Source organism: Pleurodeles waltl, chromosome 3_1 (genome assembly GCF_031143425.1).
Source record: "Pleurodeles waltl isolate 20211129_DDA chromosome 3_1, aPleWal1.hap1.20221129, whole genome shotgun sequence".
NCBI lineage: Eukaryota > Metazoa > Chordata > Amphibia > Caudata > Salamandridae > Pleurodeles > Pleurodeles waltl.
This window is the reverse complement of record NC_090440.1, coordinates 606,173,435-606,196,318: the sequence shown is the minus strand read 5'-3', so window position 1 is coordinate 606,196,318 and position 22,884 is coordinate 606,173,435. Positions and strand designations below refer to the sequence as shown.

The following is a 22,884-nucleotide window of genomic DNA, read 5'->3' as shown; positions in this document are numbered from 1 at the left end:
ATTGAAGATCCTCTGCTTTCTGATCAGTTGTTGGAGGTGGACGAGGGGTAGCCATCGATCTTCTAAGTGGATGGGCATTGGGTTTGGTTTTTAGCACTTTCTGTGAAGACCCATATTCTTGCTGTGATTCACTGGCTTCTGCTATTTCTTTGACAATTTTGTTCAAGCCTTTTTCCATTGGATACTACTAGTAGCACTTGTTGTGACAATGATAAAATATTTGATCCTCTTACTCCTATCTGTTTCAATCTTTTGTGAACTTCGTCTTGCTGTATTTCTGCAACATCTTGAACTCTCTTCTGTCCAGCCAAAGTTCATGTTAACTTTTCTTTCGAATTAGTTTGGCATATTACACATTTTTCTTTGCCCTCAGATTTGTCCTCAGATTTTATAGTTAGCAAAACTCTGCTAGGAGCTAAATATCTTCTGCTACCACCTGCTTCGCTCATGTTTACCAATTTGAATCAATGAAAAACATGAAACAAAAACAATATTAAAATAAATTACCAATATGAGAGCTGTCATTTTGGACATTTTGGTTATTTTGGATATTTACTATCTCTATAAGACCACTTGACCCCCAAAACATATGTTTTGACACCAAAATGAAGTATATACGTCTCATGGTTTCTGAAATATTACATCACTGCAACACATCCACCATTTTTAACCCCTTCGCTGCCAGGCCTTTTCCCCTCCTGTGCCGAGCCTTTTTTTGGCTATTTGGGGCAGTTCGCGCTTAGGCCCTCATAACTTATTCTCCACATAAGCTACCCATGCCAAATTTGTGTTCTTTTTTTCCAACATCCTAGGGATTCTAGAGGTACCCAGACTTTGTGGGTTCCCCTGAAGGAGACCAAGAAAGTAGCCAAAATACAGTGAAAGTTTTGGGTTTTTTTTTAAATGGGAAAAGGGCTGCAGAAGAAGGCTTGTGATTGTTTCCCTGAAACTGGCATCAACAAATGGTTTGTGGTGCTAAAATCACCATCTTCCCAGCTTTGAGGAACAGGCAGACTTGAATCACAAAACTCAATTTTTCAACACAATTTTGGCATTTTGCTGGGACATAACCCATTTTTACTATTTGTTGTGCTTTCAGCCTCCTTCCAGTTAGTGACAGAAATGGGTGTGAAACCAATGCTGGATCCCAGAAAGCTGTACATTTCTGAAAAGTAGACAACATTCCGAATTCAGGAAGGGGTCATTTGTGTAGATCCTACAAGGGTTTACTACAGAAAATAACAGCTGAAATAAAAACACATTGAAATTGAGGTGAAAAAAACAGCAATTTTTCGCCACGTTTTACTCTGTAACTTTTTTCTGCAATGTCATATTTTCAAAAGCAATATACTGTTATGTCTGCTGTGCTCTTCTGGTTGGGTTAATATATAGGGCTTGTAGGTTCATCAAGAACTCTAGGTACCCAGAGCCAATAAAGGAGCTGCACCTTGCAACTGGTTTTCATTGTATACCGGGCACACAGCAATTAATTTGGTGAAATATAAAAAGTGAGAAATAGGTATCAAGAAAACCTTTGTATTTCCAAAATGGGCACAAGATAAGGTGTTGACAAGCAGTGGTTATTTGCACATCTCTGAATTCCGGGGTGCCCATACTAGCATGTGAATTACTGGGCATTTCTCAAATAGACGTCTTTTTTACACACTGTCTTACGTTTGGAAGGAAAAAATGTAGAGAAAGACAAGGGGCAATAACACTTGTTTTGCTATTCTGTGTTCCCCCAAGTCTCCCGATAAAAATGGTACCTCACTTGTGTGGGTAGGCCTAATGCTCGCGACAGGAAACGCAACATGGACACATCACATTTTTACATTGAAATCTGGTGTGTTTCTTGCAAAGTGCCTAGCTGTACATTTTGGCCTCTAGCTCAGCCGGCACCTAAGGAAACCAACCAAACCTGTGCATTTTTTAAAACTAGACACCTAGGGGAATCCAAGATGAGGTGACTTGTGCAGCTCTCACCAGGTTCTGTTACCCAGAATCCTATGCAAACCTCAAAATTTGGCTAAAAAAACATTTTCCTCACATTTTGGTGACAGAAAGTTCTGGAATCTGAGAGGAGCCACAAATTTCCTTCCACCCAGCGTTCCCCCTAGTCTCCCGATAACAATGATACCTCACTTGTGTGGGTAGGCCTAGCGCCTGTGACAGGATATGCCCCAAAATACAACGTGGACACATCACATTTTCCCAAAGAAAACAGACCTGTTTTATGCAAAGTGCCTAGCTGTGGATTTTTGCCTCTAGCTCAGCCGGTACCTAGGGAAACCTGCCAAACCTGTGCATTTTTGAAAACTAGACACCTAGGGGAATCCAAGATGAGGTGACTTGTGGGGCCTCTCCCCAGGTTCTGTTAACCAGAATCCTTTGCAAACCTAAAAATTTAGCCAAAAAACACTTTTTCCTCACATTTCGGTGATAGAAAGTTCTGGAATCTGAGCGAAGCCACAAATTTCCTTCCACCCAGTGTTCCCCCAAGTCTCCCGATAAAAATGGTACCTCACTTGTGAGAGCCAAAAACATGTCGAAATTGGGGGTAACCAAAGCGGGTCCAAAAGGGCAGTTTGAAAAAAAAAATTTTTAGGCTGACAAGTGCAGCAGCCTTTTTATGAGTATAGATGAGACACTGCTGGGTGGTAGGAATTTTGTGGATTCCTGCAGATTCCGGAAGGTTCCATCACAAAAATGTGGAAAAAATGTGTGATTTCCAGCAAAGTTGGAGGTTTACAGGGCATTGTGGGTAAGAAAATGGTGCGGGTGCCTGTGAAGCACACCACCCTGGAATCACCCAGATGTTTAGTTCTCAGATGTGTCTAGGTCTTGTGGATTTTTCTACATGGCAGCGTCCCAAAGTCCATAAAGTGCAGCCCTCACTATTCCAAGTGGGACGATTTTGAAAGTTAGCCAAGCTCTCATGGCCCAAATGTTAAACGAAAACCTAAAATAATCAAATGTCCTCTTGCTTGCCAGGGATAAGATGTTTTAGTGTGCGGGTGAGAGCTGAAAGACTGTTACCCTCTTCAGTTGGGGTGGGGGCACAACCAGGCCCACATTGGTTGGTAGCCACCACCCCACTATTAATTTATTTGTTTTTTAAATTCCCTGGCATCTAGTAGACTTTCTGCCCCCCCCAGGGTGTGGATCGGGGGTAATTGCCCTATCTGCCCACTGGTGAGCAGAACTAGTTTGTCCCCATTTATTTGGGGTGGGGTTATGACCATACCCCCACCCTCTTATTTTGAAAAAAAAATCTTCCCTGGTCTCTGGTGGGCTTTCTGCCCCCCTTGGGGTCAGATGGGCCTTCCAAAAATAAGCCAATCTGCCCCCAAGGGGGGCAGATATGGCCAACAGTAATGTGCCCCCATGGGGAGCGACCCTTGCCCAAGGGGCTGTCCCCCCCAAACAAAACACACACTTACACACACACACCAATCCCTGGTGCCTAAGTAGTTTCTGCACCCCTAGGGGAAGATCGGCCTAATAGAAATAGGCTGATCTGCCCCCAAGGGGAGGAGATATGGCCTAAAAAAAATGTGCTCCACCCCAGGGGAATGACCCTTGCCTAAGGGGTCACTCCCCTTGCGTGAAATTGGCGCAAAAAAAAAATCTCCGGTGCCTCGGCCTAATAAAAATTGGTCGATCTGCCCCCAAAGGGGGCAGAAATGGCCTAAATACAATGTGCCCTGCCAGGGGAGCGACCCTTGCCTAAGGGGTCGCTCCCCATCTGTAAAACAACAGAAAAAATAATCCCTGGTGCCTAGTGGTTTATCGGCCTAATTAAAACAGGCTGATCTGCCCCCAGGGGGGCAGAAATGGCCTAAAATACATTTGCCCCCCAGGGGAGTGACCCTTGCCTAAGGGGTCGCTCCCCTTGCGTGAAATTCGCTTTAAAAAACAAACTCCCTGGTGTCTAGTGGTTTCTGCCCCCCTTGGGGGCAGATTGACCGTATAAAAATAAACCAATCTGCCCCCATGGGGGGCAGGAATGGCCTAAATAAAATTTGCCCCCTAGGGGAGCGACCCTTGCCTAAGGGGTCGCTCCCCACCGCTAAAAAAATAAAATAAAAATAATAATGATCTGTGTCTCCTAGAGGATTCTGCACCCCCTGGGGGCAGATCGGCCTAATAATAGGCCGATCTGCCCCCAGGGAGTGCAGAAAAGGCCTTGAAAAAAAATGCCCCACCTGGGGAGCGACCCTTGCCCAAGGGGTCACTCCCCTTATGCCAATTTCCTAACAAAACAAAAAAACAAGCTCCCTCTGAGGTCCAGGCCGAGGACGTAATGGTTACGTTCTCGGCACAGTAGCACTGTGCCGCAGAACGTAACCATTATGTCTGCGGCACAGAAGTGGTTAAAAATGTCATCCAAAAAAATTGGCCTGGATTAGCAATGTATACCCAAGCTAAATTACTTCTCTAATGAGAGAAAAACACAAATCAAAAATGAAAATCTCTGGACAACAATTTTGTACGGAGGTATATCAAGGGGCCAGGACTACAAAGGAGGCAGGGGATGCACAGAGGAGCTGCAAGGCCACGGAATATAGATACAAAAGCAGATGGGGCGGGGGACAAAGCAATATAAACATAAGCAAATGCCCTTGTTGAAAAGATGAAATCCCCCGCCCCCAGAACAACCTCAACACATAAACACCACTGCAGTGATAGTCTTTTGTATTTACATTGACATTACCATTAAAACAACTTGTAGTGATCAAGAAATGATTCAAGAGCCGAAACGTATGCCTCTTTAGATTTGAACTCTGTGTATAATCAGTCAGAATACACCCTTATTTCAAAGACTTCGCAACATGTAGCACTACTAAAGTGAAGATTAGGACCAAGGACGTAATGATTTAATGATCTTCAGTGTAGCACAGGTGTTCTAAATTATAAAGCATTATTTATTATGTGAAAAAACAACCAGTAGAAGGTTTCTAGTATGATGAACTAATATACATAAAAATGTGGATTGGAAAGGATATACTCAAGAAATATTGAAGCCAATGCAAAGGAATACATATTAGTTACCCTTAAATGAGAGAAAATGTTTTTTTAAACACAGGTGGTACATCTTAGAAATACAATATCTAGTTCCCGAAAAAAATGTAAAAGTATGAGTGGATATTTACACAAGCATTCCCAAAAGTATGTCTGGGAAGCTGTGCCAGACATACTACTGAGACTGTCAAATGGCATCTCCTATGTGATCCTATCTCTCCTCTGCAGCAATCGACAAAGCATGGATTCCAGCATAGATCAAATGGAGTTTCTCTGTTGAATGTGCAAATACATATTTTTTCTTATTTTTTCTTTTTGTGGAAAGCATGTTTCTCTGAAGCGAAAGCTCGGGCCTGATCCGTTCCCATTTCTATCCTGGAAAGGGATCTTTGCAACCATTTCCATGTATGGAAGTTTCAAACGTATGTGTTTGAAAGTTTCACAATATTAAACCCCAAAACTTGCATAGGATTTACTTTTGCAGACCAAACCCATTTACAGCTGCCACAAATATATTTTTTGAATTTCTGGAGAGTGGAGATGAGATATTTCCAGCAATAAACATATGTTTACCAGCAAAAAAATACCTTTGTGAATAAGGCCTACAATTTTGAAAGAAAGAAGGCTTAGGGACAGATTTAGTTTTAGATCGTTGGATAGCTGCAGCCCTTAAGGCCTCTGCTCCCCTCCCTGCCACACATGTGAGTATCTTGGTGCAGGAATGCCTGTAAAGGCTGTGAATGCTTATGAATGATGCATCCATATGGCATGTTTTTTTGTTTTTCAAGAATAAACTTCCAAAATAGGAGCCTAATGCTCATGAGGAACTGTCCCTGAGTCTGGGGACCAATGGGAGCGCTCAGTGCCCCGGATCCCTATGACTCGCATTGTGGTCCCAGGCAGGAAAATATAGGTCCTTATTTAGAGCTCAGGATGGGGTACTCCATCATAAACATGTTGGATATCCCGTCTGCCATATTGGAAGTGGTGTACAATATAAAGCACTTGTAATGCAGAGGACAGGATGTCCGTCATATTTGTGCTGGAGTATCCTGTCTGCCAATCACTGAATGAGGCACTTAGCCACAGTCACCCTGCCCTACATAGGGCAGGGTGACCATCACTAAGATATAGTGGCATAACGAAACTTGAGGGGGCTCCCCTGCCAAGTACATGAAGGCCCATCCGGGCCTAGTCAGGAGCTCTCAGGACAGAGGCCTACCGCCCGTGCACAGTGTACTGTGATGAGGGGGCCCCCTGGAGCTCAGGGGCCCACTGCACCATGGGGGCTGTGGGGGCTAATGTTACGCCCCTGTTAAAATGACCATCACCCAGTGACAGACAGGCCACTGCGTCAACAAACCGTTGAGCTCGGGGGCCCCCTGCACTGCAGGGGCTGTCGGGGCTAATGTTGCGCCCCTGCTAAAATGACCATCACCCAGTGACAGACAGGCCATGCAGTCAACAACAGCAGAGCTAGCTGAGGCTTTGCCTTCAGAACCCTAGCACATCAGCAGCCCTATACAGATCAGGGTAGCTATGATGTTGTCAGAGAATCGGTCCTCCCACTTGGTCAGACTCAATGCTCCCTTAGGTTGCTGCGTGGAGGACCTGTCCCATACTAAGAACAATGGCCAACTTCTCTCTTCTATTAGTCTATGTCCATGTATCTACAAGTTTTTACCATAAGACTGAAATCACAGGAAACTACATAGGTTGTTAAAAACATTTAGTGAGGTCGATAAACGGCTGTAGAGTTTGAAAGAAGAATTGTTGAAACACCAGCTCCTCATCCAAATGAAAGCATGCTGTTACTTCTTAATACAGCTCACCCACGTTTGAGGCTGTTCTTTCTTAAAGTCTTAAAGAAAAGTATGGGAAGAGGTCAATAAAGCATTTGGGTCTATTTGATTACAGAGTGAGAGCCCCTTGCCTGTTTGTAGCAGCATGGCATTTCCATTGGTTTATTTGAAGTGGTTAGTTTATCCTCAGAGTGGATCAATAGTCACAATGACAGGTATTGCCTCTACCGAATGTGAGACATCCATAATCGTTCATGCATATTTGGATTCTGAAATTTAGAAGTATTACTACTTTGCGAGCATGGACCAGGGAAGCATTGACCCTTAGGATGATTAATCTCCTCGTAAAGGTAGCCTAATATGGAGCATGGATTTCTTGCAAGTGGTAAGTGGCAGTGCAAAACTGAGAGAGAAGGAATCATCAGTGGGATGGGTTGTAAAGTTCACAATATTTTTCTGCCCTCTATACCAGAAACCTCTAATTAAATGTCAACTAAATTGCACATTTGACTTGTCCAGTTTAGCTAATTATAAAGCCGTTTATTAAACTTCTTTAAAGCATACAATGGCTGTAGGTGAGGCAAGAGAACCTAATGGGAGGAATTAAACAATTGATCAACTCCTGACATACTAGTTGATATTTGCTACTTGATCAGTAGACCGTGGCTAGCTTCATGAAGTAATGTCATGACATTATGTGTAAAAGCTGCTACGTAGTCCGTGTTTAAACAGAAATTGATTGTTTAGTTATAAATCAAGAGAAAGAGCACTCTAAAGTTGTGACCAGAAAATAAAAGACCTACCTCTTTGAGAACGGATTAATTTTGTCACATAAGTATGTAATGGGAACTGTGAAGTGCAACACAAAAGGCATTTAAGAAAATCACGTTGGATTGAATTGACTAGATAGAAAGTAACACAAACAAATCCATTGTGATCTCCTTGCAGGTTCTCAATTAAAACCAAGGTAGATTTTTAAGGTTTTTGTTAATTTTATTTTTTGGCATTTTCAGATATGGAACATCATACAGTCAGCAAAAGATCAGGAGGCATTGCGATTCACCTTTTGCATACAGACATTAGCATCGACAAGAACCAATAGAGTTATCCTCTGTATGTGCAACATCTCTTAGCTTAAAGTTAAAGTCAAACTGAAAAGCAATTAATATCGAACTTTAGGAAATAGATAACAACTCATGCCCCCCACCGCTACTCAATTCGGTGCCATCATGTAGCGACATTGATGCTGAGATCCCAGCTGTATAGTACGATTTTCAAAAGTACAACACTGAATCTTATCAATGGTAGCAGAGCAAGCCTATAATCCCTGTGTGTCCCTTCCCAATAGAGTGTTTAAGAGCCTTCCAATCTGCAGTCGCCCGTACCCATTATACCCCTGCCTCTATGCAGGGGCGTCCTCACCAAACGACGCTAATTCCTGCACCATCATACGCCATGAGAGAAGGTCATAAGTCTCCCTGTCATCTCTCCTTGTCCTCCTCATGTGTGTCTCTTCTGCTCCAGGACATTCCAAGAGGTCAGTCCTTCCAGTCTGCACCTCAGAAGGTCGGACACTTAACCAATGAATTGCTATGCCTGGCTTGACCACCACTGGGGCCAGTTGTGCAAACTGGGCAAGAGAGCCAACAAGCGTTATTTGTTTGTTTGTTCAACCTCCCACTCCGTAATAGTTTTAATATGTGCCAGGACGCCAATCCAGAATGTTTTAATAATTGGACTTTTCTTCACTACTTTAAAGAAATCTGCGTTGGGCAGTGGACGCATCCGGAGAATCTAGTAGAGTATATGCTGTGCCATTCAATAGCTTCCGCGATATAGATTTTTAAGGTTGCTCAGTTGCAACTTCTATGTTTTTTACCGAATCAATCAATCAATCAATAATTTGTTAAGCGCGCTATTCACCCGGTAAGGTCTCAAGGCGCTGGGGGGAAGGAGGGGTTGCTACTGCTCGAAGAGCCATGTTTTAGGCACTTTCTGAAGGCTAGGAGGTCCTGGGTCTTGTGTAGGTGGTGGGGAGGGACTTCCAGGTTTTGCCGCCGAGGTGGGAGGAGGATCTGCCGCCGGAGGTGGTGCATTGAAAAGCAGGGACTGTTGCGAGGGCGAGGTTGGCGGAGCGGAGCTGGTGTTTCGGGATGTGGAGGTTAAGTCGGTCCACTGTCGTGGAGTGCTTTGTGAGCGTGGATTAGGATTTTGAAGACGATCCCTTTGTTGATGGGCAGCCAATGTAGGGATCTGAGGTGGGGGGAGATGTGCTCGTGGTGAGGGAGGTTGAGGATGAGATGTGCAGCGGCGTTCTGGATGCGCTGGAGTTTTTTCTGATGCTTGGCTGTGGTCCCCGTGTAGAGGGCGTTACCGTAGTCCAGTCTGCTGCTGACGAGAGCGTGGGTGACCGTTCATCTGGTTTCTATCGGAATCCACTTGAAGGTCTTGCATAGCATACGGAGGGTGTTGAAGCAAGAGGATGATATGGCGTTGACTTGCTGACTCATGGAAAGAGACGAGTGTAGTATGAAGCCGAGATTGCCTGCGTGGGTGGTGGGTGTCGGGGTGGTCCTAGGGTGGCAGGCCACCATGAGTCGTTCCATGCTGTCTTGTTGGGTCCGAAGATGATGATCTCGGTTTTTCCTGAGTTCAGTTTGAGGTGGCTTGCTGTTATCCAATTAGCGATGGTGAGGAGTCCGACGTGGAGGTTGATCTTGGTGGCAGAGGGGTTCCTCTTGAGGGCCAGGATGAGCTGGGTGTCGTCAGCGTAGGAAATGATGTTGAGCCCGTGGGTGGCTGGCGATGCTGGCGAGTGGAGCCATGTAGATATTAAAGAGGGTAGGGGTGAGTAAGGATCCTTGGGGAACTCCACATATGGTCTTGGTGGCTTTAGACCGGCATGGAGGGAGGTGAACACTTTGGGTTCTTTCGGAGAGGAAGGAGGTGAGCCAGTCCAGGGCTTTGTGGCAAATTCCGGTGTCGAAGATGCGTGTGTGAAGGGTTTTGTGGCCTACGGTGTCGAAGGCTGCGGAGAGATCGAGAAGGATGAGGGCAACGGTTTCACCCTTGTCAAGTCTGGTCCTGTTGTCGTCAGTGCAGGCGATGAGGGCGGTCTCAGTGCTGTGGTTTTTGAGGAATCCAGACTGGAAGACATCAAGTATGTTGTCCTTTAGGAAGCGGTACCGTTGTTTGTTGACTTTCTTCTCTATGTCCTTCGCGGGGAAGGGGAATAGAGAGATAGGTCGGTAGTTTGTGAGGTCTTCTGGGTCTGCTTTCGGTTTTTTGAGCAAGGCTTTGACTTTGGCGTGTTTCCAAATATCTGGGAAGGTGGCGGTCTCGAAGGAGCTGGGAAGCAATAATTTGGCTGGCCTTGTTGAAGACGTGGTGGGGGCAGGGTTCTGTTGGAGAGCCTGAGTGGATGGAGCTCATGGTTTTGCTGGTTTCTTCATCGTTGGCGGGGGTCCAGGTGCTCAGTACGTTGGTGTGGCAGGGTGCTGTGGGGTTGGCTGCGTCATTGGTGGTGATAGTGGGTGGCGGCGTTATGAAGCTTTTGTGTATGTCTGCAATCATGCGGTGGAAGTAGCTAGAGAGGGAGTTGCAGAGGTCTTGCGAGTGCGGAGGGTCAATGGCGCAGGATTTGGGTTTGGTGAGTTCCTTGATGATGGTGAAAAGTTCCTTGCTGTTGTGTGCGTTGTTGTCTATGCGTTCTTTGTAGAAGGATCTTTTGGTGGTCCAGATGAGCTGGTGGTGTTTGCGCATGGCTGATTTGTGGGCGGAGAAGTTGCTCACTGATGGTTCTTGGCACCAGGCTTTCTCAGTTTTCCGGCATTCTTGTTTGGAGGTCTGAAGTTCTGCGGTGAACCAGGGAACTGTCTTGTTGATGCGGGTGTTGCTGGTTTTTTTGAGTGGAGCAAGGGAGTTTGCGCACTCGTCGAATCATCGTATGAAGTTGAGGGCGGCGGTGTTGGGGTCATTGGTAATGGGTGGTGTAGATTGGGCGAGGTAGGCGATCAGTTGTTCCATGGAGATCTTATTTTACTTGTGGTGAGGGATAGGATGTTGTTGGTGGTGGGTGGTGGGCTTCAGTAAGGAGAAGTGGACTCAGTGGTGGTCGGGTCCAGTAGAGTTCAGTGGTGTGAGTGAAGGCGATGTGGCTGCTGGAGGAGAATATGGCATCAAGCGTGTGTCCGGCTGAGTGGGTTGGCGAGTTGACCAGTTGCTTGAGGCCGAGGTTTGCAAGGTTTTCCAACAGGGCAATGGAGTTGCAGTTGCTGGCTCTCTCCAGGTGGAAATTTAGATCGCCGAGGAGCAGGTATTGTTGAGGTGAGGGCGTGGGAGCTGATAGCATCGGCGATGGCGTCACAGAATAGGGGACGGGGCCTGGTGGTCTTTAGACGAGGGTTCCTCGCAAAGTGGTGTTGGCATTGATGTGTATCACAAAGTGTAGCTGCTCTGCGGCGTCCAGGGTGTTGTTGGTGTTGGTGGAAATCCTGATGGAATTTCTGTGTATTATGGCGATTCCCCCTCCTGGTTTGTTGATACGGTCTCTTCGGGTGATTTTGTATCCCTCTGGGATGGCTATGGCAATGTCGGGTTCCAATGAGGGGTTCATCCATGTTTCAGTGAGGAAGGCGATGTCGGAAGAGGCTGTCATGAGTAGGTCGCAGAGGTCGATGGCATGCTTGTGGACGGAGCGGGTGTTAAGGAGGATGCATCTGAGGTGGTTGGGGTGTTTGGTGTTGTTGTGGTGTTTGTTGGCTTGAGTGCAGGAGAAGTGGCATGAGTGACATGCGAAAGGTCTGTGGGTGTGTCTCGCGTCGGCCTGGGCGCAGGTGGTGTGCTGGCTGGGGTTGAGAGCGTGGAGCTCTGTGGTGGAGTAGAGGCGTATGGGGACATGGGAGGTGCGTGGACCAGGGGGACGGGTGCAGACGGGCTTGCCTCTGGTGCGCCTCTGGCACACCATCGGCGCAGCCGTGCAGCAGCTGCCATTAAGAAGGGGAGGTGGGAGGGAGGAGCAGCTGGGAGGCGGGAGAGTGCAGCAAATGGGGGCGTGAGGGGGGCAGGGACGCAGGGGACACAACAGCAGGAACGGGGGAAACCGGCAACAGCCGGAAAAAAGGTCACAAAGCGAAAAAAGGCAAAAAGGCAAAAACGGGCAGAAACGAAGTGGAGCAGACACAGCAAATGGGCACAAAAATGAGCGCAACAGTACAGGAAAAACAGAATACAAAACAGAATACAAAATACAATATACAGAAGATATGCCTACCACTAGACACCAGGGATAAGGCGCAGGCGGGTGCCTGCAGGTGGTGGAGGGCCTCGAACTCTCTTCAGAAGCAAGGGTGGGGTCTGGGGCATGGAGGCAGGCTGGTGGAGCTGTTAGCCGTGTCGAGTGACTCCTGGCCTCAAGGCAGGTCAGAGGGTCACTGAATGAAATATGAGCAAGAGGCTCTTCAAATGTGATTGATTTGTTTCAAAGTTCTTCAAAGTGATTTATTCACTTTCAAAAATTAGTTGCCATAGTTCACCGAGCAATCAACAACTGAACTGAATCTGAGCATCGCTGGTATTCCTGGAATTTGCCCTATGTCACAGAAAATGACAGAAAGCAAATTGTAGCTTAATCTTATGAACTTCCGGGTCCCCTCATTTTTTCTGGCTTTTGCTGTTTTATTTCCGTTTAGCAACGGTTACTCGAAACAGTTCTCTTTACCTTCTAAACACCAGTCTTGTCCTAGGAGTAGATGTAAGTTGTCTGCAGCACATCCAGTGCAATGAGTACTTTCTGTGTTCTATTACAAATAGCATTTTGGGGCTGCTTAGGTTAGTCTTTTAACTCCGATCCTTGAGTATTTGGGGGAAGTGCTTGACACAGCACCTCAACAGAATGCCAGAAAACCAGAGGGTTATTTACTTCCGTGGTGCGCTCTGAAAGCAATCTTTATCAGTCAATGCCCATTTAGACCCGAGGGAAGAAGTTTAGAGTGCTCGTATGGCACCTGTAAACCCATCCCTTGTAGAGTAACCCAGCAAGTTATTTCATATCACATCATCCAAGACCTTATTGAGGGCTAAGTTGAAAGTATGTTTAGAGTGTTAACTATGAAGAATATTGTGGTTTAGCTATGCTACAGTATTTTTCAATTTGTCACATGAAACAAGGCACTATGATTGCAAAGCTCTGTGACACGCTCATTAGTGTTCCCTCGATTGGTGGCTTTGATTTTCTTCCCACGGGCTGTTTTGAGGCAGGTCACAGGCTCAGGCCTGCAGACACACCCATGTGTGATTAGCAAAGTGGCCATTTAGTTCGGCGGATAAGAAGCATAAGGATAAGGCAGGGCCCTGGCGCTGTGCGCATGATGTATACGTACAGTCTTGTGGAGCATCTTCTGCAGTACGAGCAGCAGCAGCAGACCAACCATATCGTGCTGGCGACCTCATGCCTAACACGTGGCACAATGAACACGGTAGATGTATATTCAGGTGAGGAGTCCAGAAATCACTCAGATTGGATCCCAATAGTCAAGTCTTGTAACCTGCACATACGATCTCTGTTATGGGGATTAGTGCGTTTATTGAGGAACATTTTATGATTGATCGATTTCTATGAGCTCAGCAAGAAAGAGGAACTAAATCTTACAATTTGAATGAAAAGTGGCATAGGGTCTGGGAGGTTAGGGCCTTATCTCGCTATAATGCATCTTACAACAGGACCCAGTTGAGTAATAACAAAAAACAATCTTCTAACTAATTACTTTTTGTCTCCATGACTAGTAGTGATGAAGACAATCTTAATGGAAATACTGTTTTTTGTATAAAAACTGAGACTGACATTGCTACCAGTCTTGAGGATTTGCAGATGTTTAGCCCATTATTTCAAACATATGAAGAGAGATAATGGGGGACTGATTTGCATTTCCACTCAAAAATACTTAAGACGTTTGGAAAACAAAACCTTTAAGGCATGGGGGTAGTATTTAGCCTTTAGTAGAACAAAACCAACAATTGTGCAGTCTAAGATCGTAAATAACAGGCATGATGTGGGGATCTGCTATAACTAATCTTTAAATTTAACATCATATCTTATCTTTCAGTGCAATTGACTTATGTGTGGTACTCAGGATGTCCGTATCCCTCTTCCTGACGCTCCCCAGCACAGTGAAGTATGAACTCTTGGCACTGGCACTGTTCCTGTTTCTGATTGCTGTCCTGATTTTAGCATGCCAGACGTACAGGTATTACAAATACCGTGAAGGAATCAAGAAGGGAGGTAGGTCAAGTTCTCATAAGCAAAGTACATTGTGATAAGTGTGACTCACCCTGAAGATATTCATAATACCCATAAATATTTGTAACACTTTACGGTCTGTCTTATGAACAAAATACAACTTTTTCATATTCATTTTATCCCAGACATAGCTCGCATTTCTGAATATTTCGAAATATTTTATTTTGGTGTATCTCAGGTGCTCCCACTATAAGTGACATGATCTTTTCAGAATAGAATTGAAAACCTGGGTGTTCCTGGGATAATTGCAACAACTGCTGCCCCTAGAATAGAACCAAAGTAATACACAAGCAAGTTAAGAGCTATGGAAGAGTCCCGACACTACAGCAAGAAGAACAGACACATGCACTTCACCCACGCGGGGACTGCCACCCAATATAGTCTTGAGTGACCTTGACTTATAGTTGGGATATAAAAGCTATGCCATCCCAACTATAAGATATGCCTCTCTACTGAACATTAGAAGCAACTGCTACCACTCCATCCCTGAAGACCAGTTTACTGGTTGATGATATGAAGACTCTAACCATAGTCCACACCAAACATAACTAGCACAGTGAACAATGTCTGCTCTACCTCTTACATCTAACCATATGATGTAAGGCCATAATCCTAGTCTTTCTGATGGTCTTCCCTATCTTATTCTGATATCATTTGGGTCACTAAATGTTATCATGTACCAGTTCACACCCTGATCTCTCATCATCAACAGCACAGTCATATAATGTACTAAAGGACCTCTGGAAACTTGCTGGCAACTGGAGGACACAGATATTGGCCTTAACAGCCTGCTTAACTTACCACTCAGTGCTAACTAGAAAGGTCTAGAAAGGCAGGAGAAAGCTGCCGCATATTGCTGGTCACCAGATAACTCTAATGCAATCCACCTTGCTAGTCCTGACTAGTCACATACGCTGAGCACCCATATCCTAAAATGTCAATGATAAAAATGATGGATATAATGCAGTGCATCTTGGGAAATCTCCTTACCTCACATCTCATGATGGCGACCATATAAAGGAGGATCATAATACAGTCTGTCCGAGCAGATCTCTGATTCCCCTTACTCTTTCTCTATACCTACCAGCTCCCCTGGATGCAGAATAACTCATAATGGACTGAGAACATAATGCAAAAAACAATTGGAAAAGCTTGAAGATCTAACGTTGCAATGGTGTGACCCGACCTTTTCTCTTTGCCAGAGCTTTTTGACAATTCTGTTCTGCATCAACAAAAATAAATACATGCTTATTTACTGATGTGGCAAAGCATCAGCGAAAACAAAAACAGATATCACAATTTGACAACATACATGCCAGCGTGTGTTTGGGTGCATTATCTCTTAGATAATCTGTCTGATTGTAGCGCTCAGATCACGGTTATCTAGGACGATTTTGACCTCAACGACTATGAGGCAATGTGTACTTGACAAGATGTGAACAGCATTTCAAAACACAGTTAATAAAGAAAAGATAGGCTCAAAAAGGGAGTTTGAGATCAGTAATTTAGAGAGAAACATGAAGATTTATCAAAATAATGAAAGGTTTAAAGTGTATTAACATAATAAAGAACAATACAGAAATCAAGCATAAAGCTCAGTTCAATAAATCAATAATAGAAAATCAACTGCCGTGAAGGCCATCAGTAATAGAAATAAAAGCAATAATGAGCAACATCCGAAAAATAATCTAAGTTCAGAGTGTGCAGCAAATCAACAAGAAATCGTGCAGCATTCCTAGCAGAGACTAAAAAGGTATGACTCTCCTCTAAATTTGAGCATCTTATATACCCATTTCTCGCACAGAATGCAGTGAATCAACATTGGATGAGCAAATATATCTTATTCAAGAGCAAATCACAATACAGTATTCTAAAATGTCATATAAACGCACTATCCCCTAATATGAATATATTAAACTCTTTCTGATCTCATGCCATCGAGAGTGGCAGAACGAAAATGTTGCAATAAACAATACCAAGACTCATAGTTGTACAGTCTTCAGCAAACGACCAGGAAGAGCCTTGGGAGTAACAAATAACCTTCCTGCGAAGTTTCTTCGAGAACAGTAATTCACTGCAAAACAAAAAGTGCATATTTTGCTGTATGCAGTGTCAGATGAGAAATGTAAACATACAATGATCATTATGAAACAGATGCCATTTTTAAAAAGGAGTCGAGGCCTACTGAGGCCTTGTTTAGTATAAGCCAGAAAAACACATCCTAACAATTTTGTTTCTATAGCAATAGCTAAAGATGAATGCACATATATAAATCAAATGTGCACTAACTTAATTTCATGGGGCACCGTACAAGTGCAAGCATACATCAAGACGTGGACATTTTTAATTTACCATTCCAAAATGACAGACACCAATCTTGGAGCGATAAATTAAAAAAAACATTGTGCTAACATACATCAAAGAGAAAAGAGCAGCACAGTAGCAAATTGCAGCTACCTGGCCCTCTAAAAAGATAAATAAATAGAAGAAACAATGGGGAGTGTCTGGATACCAACAGAGGGGGGGTAGGGGTTGCAGGGGCAAATTAAATCCCCAGTGCAGAAGGAGCAGCAGGGGTGGCAGGCAGCAATTTCAAAGTGGTGGAAAATTCAAGAAAAAAATTGGACGTGGAGAGCCGCGGAAAACAAGACAGGTTAAATGATGGGTGAAAAAACACGGAGCCTTGGGGTGGTAGGTATTTGAAAGTGGAAGCAGTGCATGAGTAAGAGAGCAAAAAACATGTGCACTCCCATGAAGTGCTCAAGCAAAAGAAATACGTAGTTCTCAGTGTTTTGATACAAATGATTGATTCATTCAAATGGATGGTAATGAAGTTGTACTCCAGGGGAAGGAAAAATACAACATGAGGAAGGAAAGCATTGAATAATAAGAAAGCAAATGAGATTTTCAATAAAACCAACTAATAATAAGAAATGGGCTGCTCCTTTAGAGACAATGGGGGTCATTATGAGTCTGGTGGTATCATGATCGTCATTTTGGCTCAGCAGTCGTACATCCAAGGGGCAGGCAGAGAAGACCGACAAATTATGAGCCTCGCGGTCTTCCCAACAGAAGACAGCCAAACTACCGCCAGTACCTCCAGTGCAGTCATGCCACCACGGATGACAGTAGACACCTTCAGGCCAGCGGGAACCATGTTCCAGTCAGACACATTATGAGAGTACACAACGTCAAGGTTTCTGCCGTGGTCGAACCGCGCGAAAAACCTGGTGGAAACCAACTCTATAAAGGGAGACATTCACCTTCAGGAACACATACCAGACTGGAGCCACCAGTGAACTTGACCTGTAAATCCCTCCCCTGCTCCTGCTCTCACAACGACTCCGGAACCAGCAACAAAGACAATAACCGTGAGTATACACACCTACCTGACACTGTAGGGAAACCCAAAGTACACACACAACATACACATCCAGGACAGCAGGTGACGCAGACACACACATGTGAACACACACCCATACGCACATACACACCTACATGCACACACGCACATCCATACTACACACACACACACACACACACCCACACTACACACACCATGCCCAACACACGTGCAAGACACAGCAACTCACAGATATACAGCATCAGCACAGTTGAACACAACAATACACAACAGCACTGATCCACACAACGACACCACAGCCGTTACTACACAAACGCGTCAACAAGCGATTACAGTACACACCTCCACATGACACCACATACATTCTACAACACATAACAATATCTGACATTCAATAAACACAATCACACAGCCATACAATGAAACATACGCCATAGCACGCTAACACAACACACAACGCAAACACAACCACAAAAGGACACACAACACCACCAGTACACATCGAAACACAAACAATACACAATGTATCAACACGCATGCATGCACCAAACACAACCATATCCTATAAGCAATACACAGCCATCACAGCGGGACAAACGACAGGGCCACCCACACATGCAGGCCAGACACTACAGCGAGTACAACCGCCACATACATACAGGTCACACACAAACAAACTAAAGGTACCAAATTCAATACAGCCATGTTAAAAGAAAGGCAAGACAAGTATGTTACCTTCGAAGCCAACAAAAGGTTGGGCCAGATGTATTTCAAATATTTTTTTCTGTGAGATAATAAATAACTATATACATGTATCAGCCCATTGGCAGTCCAAGTTACAAAAAGCCCAAGGCACAAATAGCACCTACGTGTGCCCCTACTTGACTCCTGACTGCCAAATGACCTCCACAGGATAAGGGCATCAACGAGGCAGACAGGCACCTCAGGGCCCGGGGGCATTAGAGGGGTGTTGGGTTTGGGCTTGGGCTTTGAAGAGGGTCCTTAGGCTTGGGCTTGGGTTTGGGGTTGGGAAGGGTCAACGTCTTGGCAGGGGGAGGGGCATGGGTGCTAGCAGGGGGCTCAGGGGAGGACTAGGAGGTGGAAGGAATAGACTTGGGGAGGAACACAGACCATTTGTGGGTATCACAGGGTGGGAGAGGAGTAGGGAACAGGGAAAACTCCACGAGGAAATGCTTTTTTGACACACGGCGCAGTCATGGCAAAAGCGTTTGGGAGTGGAGATAGAGGGAGCGGCTTTAGGAGATGTTTATGTGGATGTTTTGGGTGCAAGTTCCTGTGAAGAATGTTTGTGGGTGGTTGGTGTCTGTTGGGTGGGTAAGTGGGGTGTTTATGTGTTTTAGGAGGAGGGTGGAGGAGGTGCTGGGAGATGCCATGCTGGATGGGTGACTGTCTGTTGGGGTGGTGACTGAAGGTATGGCAGATGTGCTGCATGTGGGTGTGTCGGTGGTTGTGGTGGTAGCAGATGTGGTGACTGGGGTGGACGTCTACGGGTCTGCTATTGTGTTGATTGTGGGTAAAATAGGAGTTGTGGCTGGATCTGTGAAAGTTGGTGTGGTGGGTGCAGGTGTTTCTGGTGTAGTGTCTGTGAAGGAGGGGGTGGTGGGTGAATCAGTGCAGGTAGTGGATGTTGGTGTGTCTGCAGGTGGGTGTTGTCTGTGTGCATGCCGGTGGTGGGTCTGGTGGTGCTTGTGTTTGACTGCGGTACTTTTGGCTGTTGAGGTGGATGCATGCTTGTGTGTCTGTGTGCTTTGGCTGGGTTTGGGAAGAGGGGTTTGGGTTTGGGTAGAGGCAGAGGTAGGGAGAGGGACAGTAGACTAAGGGTGACCGGCTGCCATCAGTGTGGAGGCCTGAGCCTGAAAGGATCTCTGGAGGCCAGCCAGTGCACCATGAATGCCCTCCAGGAACGCATTGCTCTGCTGGACTCCTCCCATGGCTTGCAACAAAGGGTGCTCTGCTGGCTAAGGACCCCCAGTGTCGTCACTTCCTTGGTGATGGCATGCCAGATCCCTTTCTTCTGATGGGCATTCACCTGCATAAATGACAGCAAACAAAAGGAGAAAGTCATGTAAACTGTACACTGGTACCATACTAACAGGAGAGGCCTATACACTTCAGACTCACCAAGTGCCCACACATACCCATCCTCACTGCCCACACGCATTCACTCCATGCCCTCTTCAGGCACCTATACTACCTCAACGGTACACTTACCCCATTCACCGTCACACGCATCCCTATCACACATGATTATGGCATTGCGCTCACCTGTTTCTCTGGTCCCCATATAGCTGTTCATACAGGGGTAGGACCCCATCCACACGCTTCTCCAGCTCTTCTGGTCTGAAAGCTGAGGCCCTATCACCTCCAGGACATGACATGATGGATCCCAGAGACAGTACACAGCAGCTCAGGCCTTGCTGGCAACAGTGTCAGGACTCAAGTGAGCAAGGCTGCAGAAAATTGCGGTCACAGCTGCCATGTACATGAGCGTCACCGCCAGTGGTCATCGCCATTGGCCCCAATCCCCCATAGGCAGCAATGTTAACCAATGACAAGTTGCACAGCGGTAGCGACCGCCTCCCGCCATGATGACATACGCCGGTGGAGTTAGCTCACTGCCATCTGTCCAGTGCTGCAGGACAGGTGGCTGCCATTTTGTGCACATCTCATGCAATGATGTGCAAATATATGTGTGCCATATACATATTGGGATAAATTGGGGAGTAACCCTATGTTGTGCCATCATGGTAGTGCTGACACATGTGACAAGTGTCCTAAAGGACTTACACGTTCAGCATTGTGCTGTAAGACTGGTGTCCAAAGTCCATCAGGATGCCCATTTTTGTATATGTCTGCAGTGCTATGCATGTCTGACAGTGTTAGGTATGTGCTAATTTTGAATTGTACAGCCTACATATGTAAAATCCTTTTATCAAAGAACATAATCTCCTCTCTACCTAGGTTTGATTCCATGAGGAGAATGAGACAGCCACCAGTGTACCGTCCACTAGTTGACCTTGCAACCCTGGAGAACAGGCATATCATACAAACCTATTGTCTGAATCGTTAGACCATCTTGGATCTATGTACACAGTTGGAGCCTGATCTGTTACCAGCTATACACAATCCCTATTCCATCCCTCCCACAGTACAAGTCCTGTCAGTTCTGCACTTTCTTGTCACAGGCTCCTTTCAGAATACAGTGGGTATGGCAGCAGGAATGTCACAGCCATTGTTCAGTCTAGTGTTGAAGTATGTTCTGTGTGCATTGTTAAAACACCTGGACAGTTACATCAGGTTTCCCAAATGTGCAGATTTGGACTATGTGAAGGCAGACTTTTATGATATGGGACACACCCCTCATTTGATAGGGGCCATTGATGGCACCCATATAGCTTGGGTTCCTTCCAGTGCCAATGAACAGGTGTTTAGGAACAGGAAGCACTACCACTATCTTAATGTTTAGGTGGTGTGTCTGGCAGACCAGTACATATCTCAGGTCACAGCCATGTTTACTGGATCTGTACATGACTCCTTCATTTTAAGGAACAACAATGTCCCACACATGATGGCACGTCTACAAACAGAGAGGGTTTGGCTCCTTGCTATGTATCCATCACAATGTACTCCACTGTAGTTGCTTCTGTCATCATATTCTTCCCTGTCACTGTACCTGTTATGTCAATGGTCCTATATTTTATCACACCGGTGACTCTGGCTATCCTACCCTTCCCTGGCTGCTGACACCTGTAAGGTACCCTGCCATGGATGGGGAAGTCCATTTCAACGAGGCCCACAGGAGGACAAGGCGTGTAACAGAAAGGACATTGGCCTCCTGAAAGTCAGATTCAAATGTCTGGACCTACCTGGAGGTGCCCTCCTCTACTCACCCCAAAAGGTATACCAGATAGTAGAAGCCTACTGCATGTTCCACTATCTACCCTGAGATGCCAGATACCATTACTAGCTGATGAGGGTGAGGCAGCTGGACCAGTGGCTGGTAATGCTGACATGGCAAGTGATGAGGTGGCAGAGGAGGAAGGTGCAACTGACTCTATGACTAAGCTCATCAGTCAGTTCTTCCAGTGTAATAAATGTATGCTGATTAGGGTTTGGCAAGTGTTGAATGTCCTCATAAAATGCTGTACCTACCGAAGTGTCCATGATGATAATCTCCGATGTACTGACCAGTAATGAACAATGTGTGCAGCATTCTCCTGTAGTCATGTCATTCCACCTACTGAATGTGTTATGAATACATGTTGCTCTGCTACCTATGGCTTGGGCTTTCATAGTCACTAGGCATTGCTAAGTGATTAGAGAATTGAGAGTTGTAAATGACAAATGCTAGTTACAGTGCTACATGATGAATATTCTGTGACTTGTGATCTATAGGTAATCTCTGGGGGAGCCTGATCAGGTGGTATCCTACACTGGGGATGCCCTCTATGTGCTCTATATGTTGTTTGTGTGGCTCCATGCCTTCCATCCTGATGGTACTCTCTGTAATTGTCTTATTGCAGTTTTGCATGCTGACTATACTCTTATGTGGCTCAGGAATGTGAATTGTCTGACATATGTCCTGGAACATATCTCATGTAATGTGTCTTGTGCTAAGGATCCCTCCTTCTCCTGTCCATTTCTGTGCCTGTTGGATGTTGGTGTGCTTAGCCATCTCACATATGGCACTCGTGACTTTTGTTGATGCTGTAATGAAGACACTAATACAGTAGATGTGTTCCATTGGTGTTTATTGTGCATATTTAGAAATGGTAGCAAACATAATTAGTGCAAACATTGTCCAAGAGGTGATGAGTGGGGTCATGGTAGATTAAATCATCAGAGTAGGTGGTACAGCTGTTGGTTGCACAGGTCCATTGTCCAACTGCCAGTGGGAAGATGGAGTTATGTCATTGAACAGTCAACAGGGAGTCTCAGTGGCACACAAGGGAGGCACATCAGGTGAGGGTCACTTCCTGGCAGTGGGTGTGGTCTTGTCTTCTGCTCTAGCCAGATGTCTGTATGGACATCCACGTTTCCAGGGGAGGGTTCATCAGCTACAGAGGGAGGGGTGTCTGAGGCCTGTGGTTCCTTGTTTCTGGTCCAAGGAGCGCCTGGCCTGGCAGTTCGGGCAGTGTCAAGACTGATTTGCATATGGATGGGTCCAAACTGGAATGGCATCACAAGCAAAAAACTGATGGATTAAACCCAGATCTGTGACTGGGGTGAATGTTTGATTTGTTCTGCATTCCGTCCATCATCTGTTGTTTTGCATTTGTCACCCCAAGTGGGAAAGGTATGCCCAGACGTGGGTCCCGTGCTTGCTATGCTACCAGATTCAAGCTAGCCTGGCTGATGAAGGGTGATACCCTGAAACC

At 45.5% G+C, this 22,884-nt stretch overlaps 1 protein-coding gene across 2 annotated transcripts in view; it reads left to right on the top strand.

The window, feature by feature from the left end:
* The window catches only part of LOC138284361 (synaptotagmin-5-like), a 525,401-nt gene that overhangs the window by 146,873 nt on the left and 355,644 nt on the right, over positions 1 to 22,884 (top strand). For both annotated transcript variants that reach the window (XM_069223052.1, XM_069223054.1), the window contains one exon: positions 13,928 to 14,103. In XM_069223052.1, coding sequence (XP_069079153.1) covers positions 13,956 to 14,103 — 148 coding nt within the window. In that variant the 5' untranslated portion in view covers positions 13,928 to 13,955. The remainder of the gene's footprint in view (positions 1 to 13,927; positions 14,104 to 22,884) is intronic.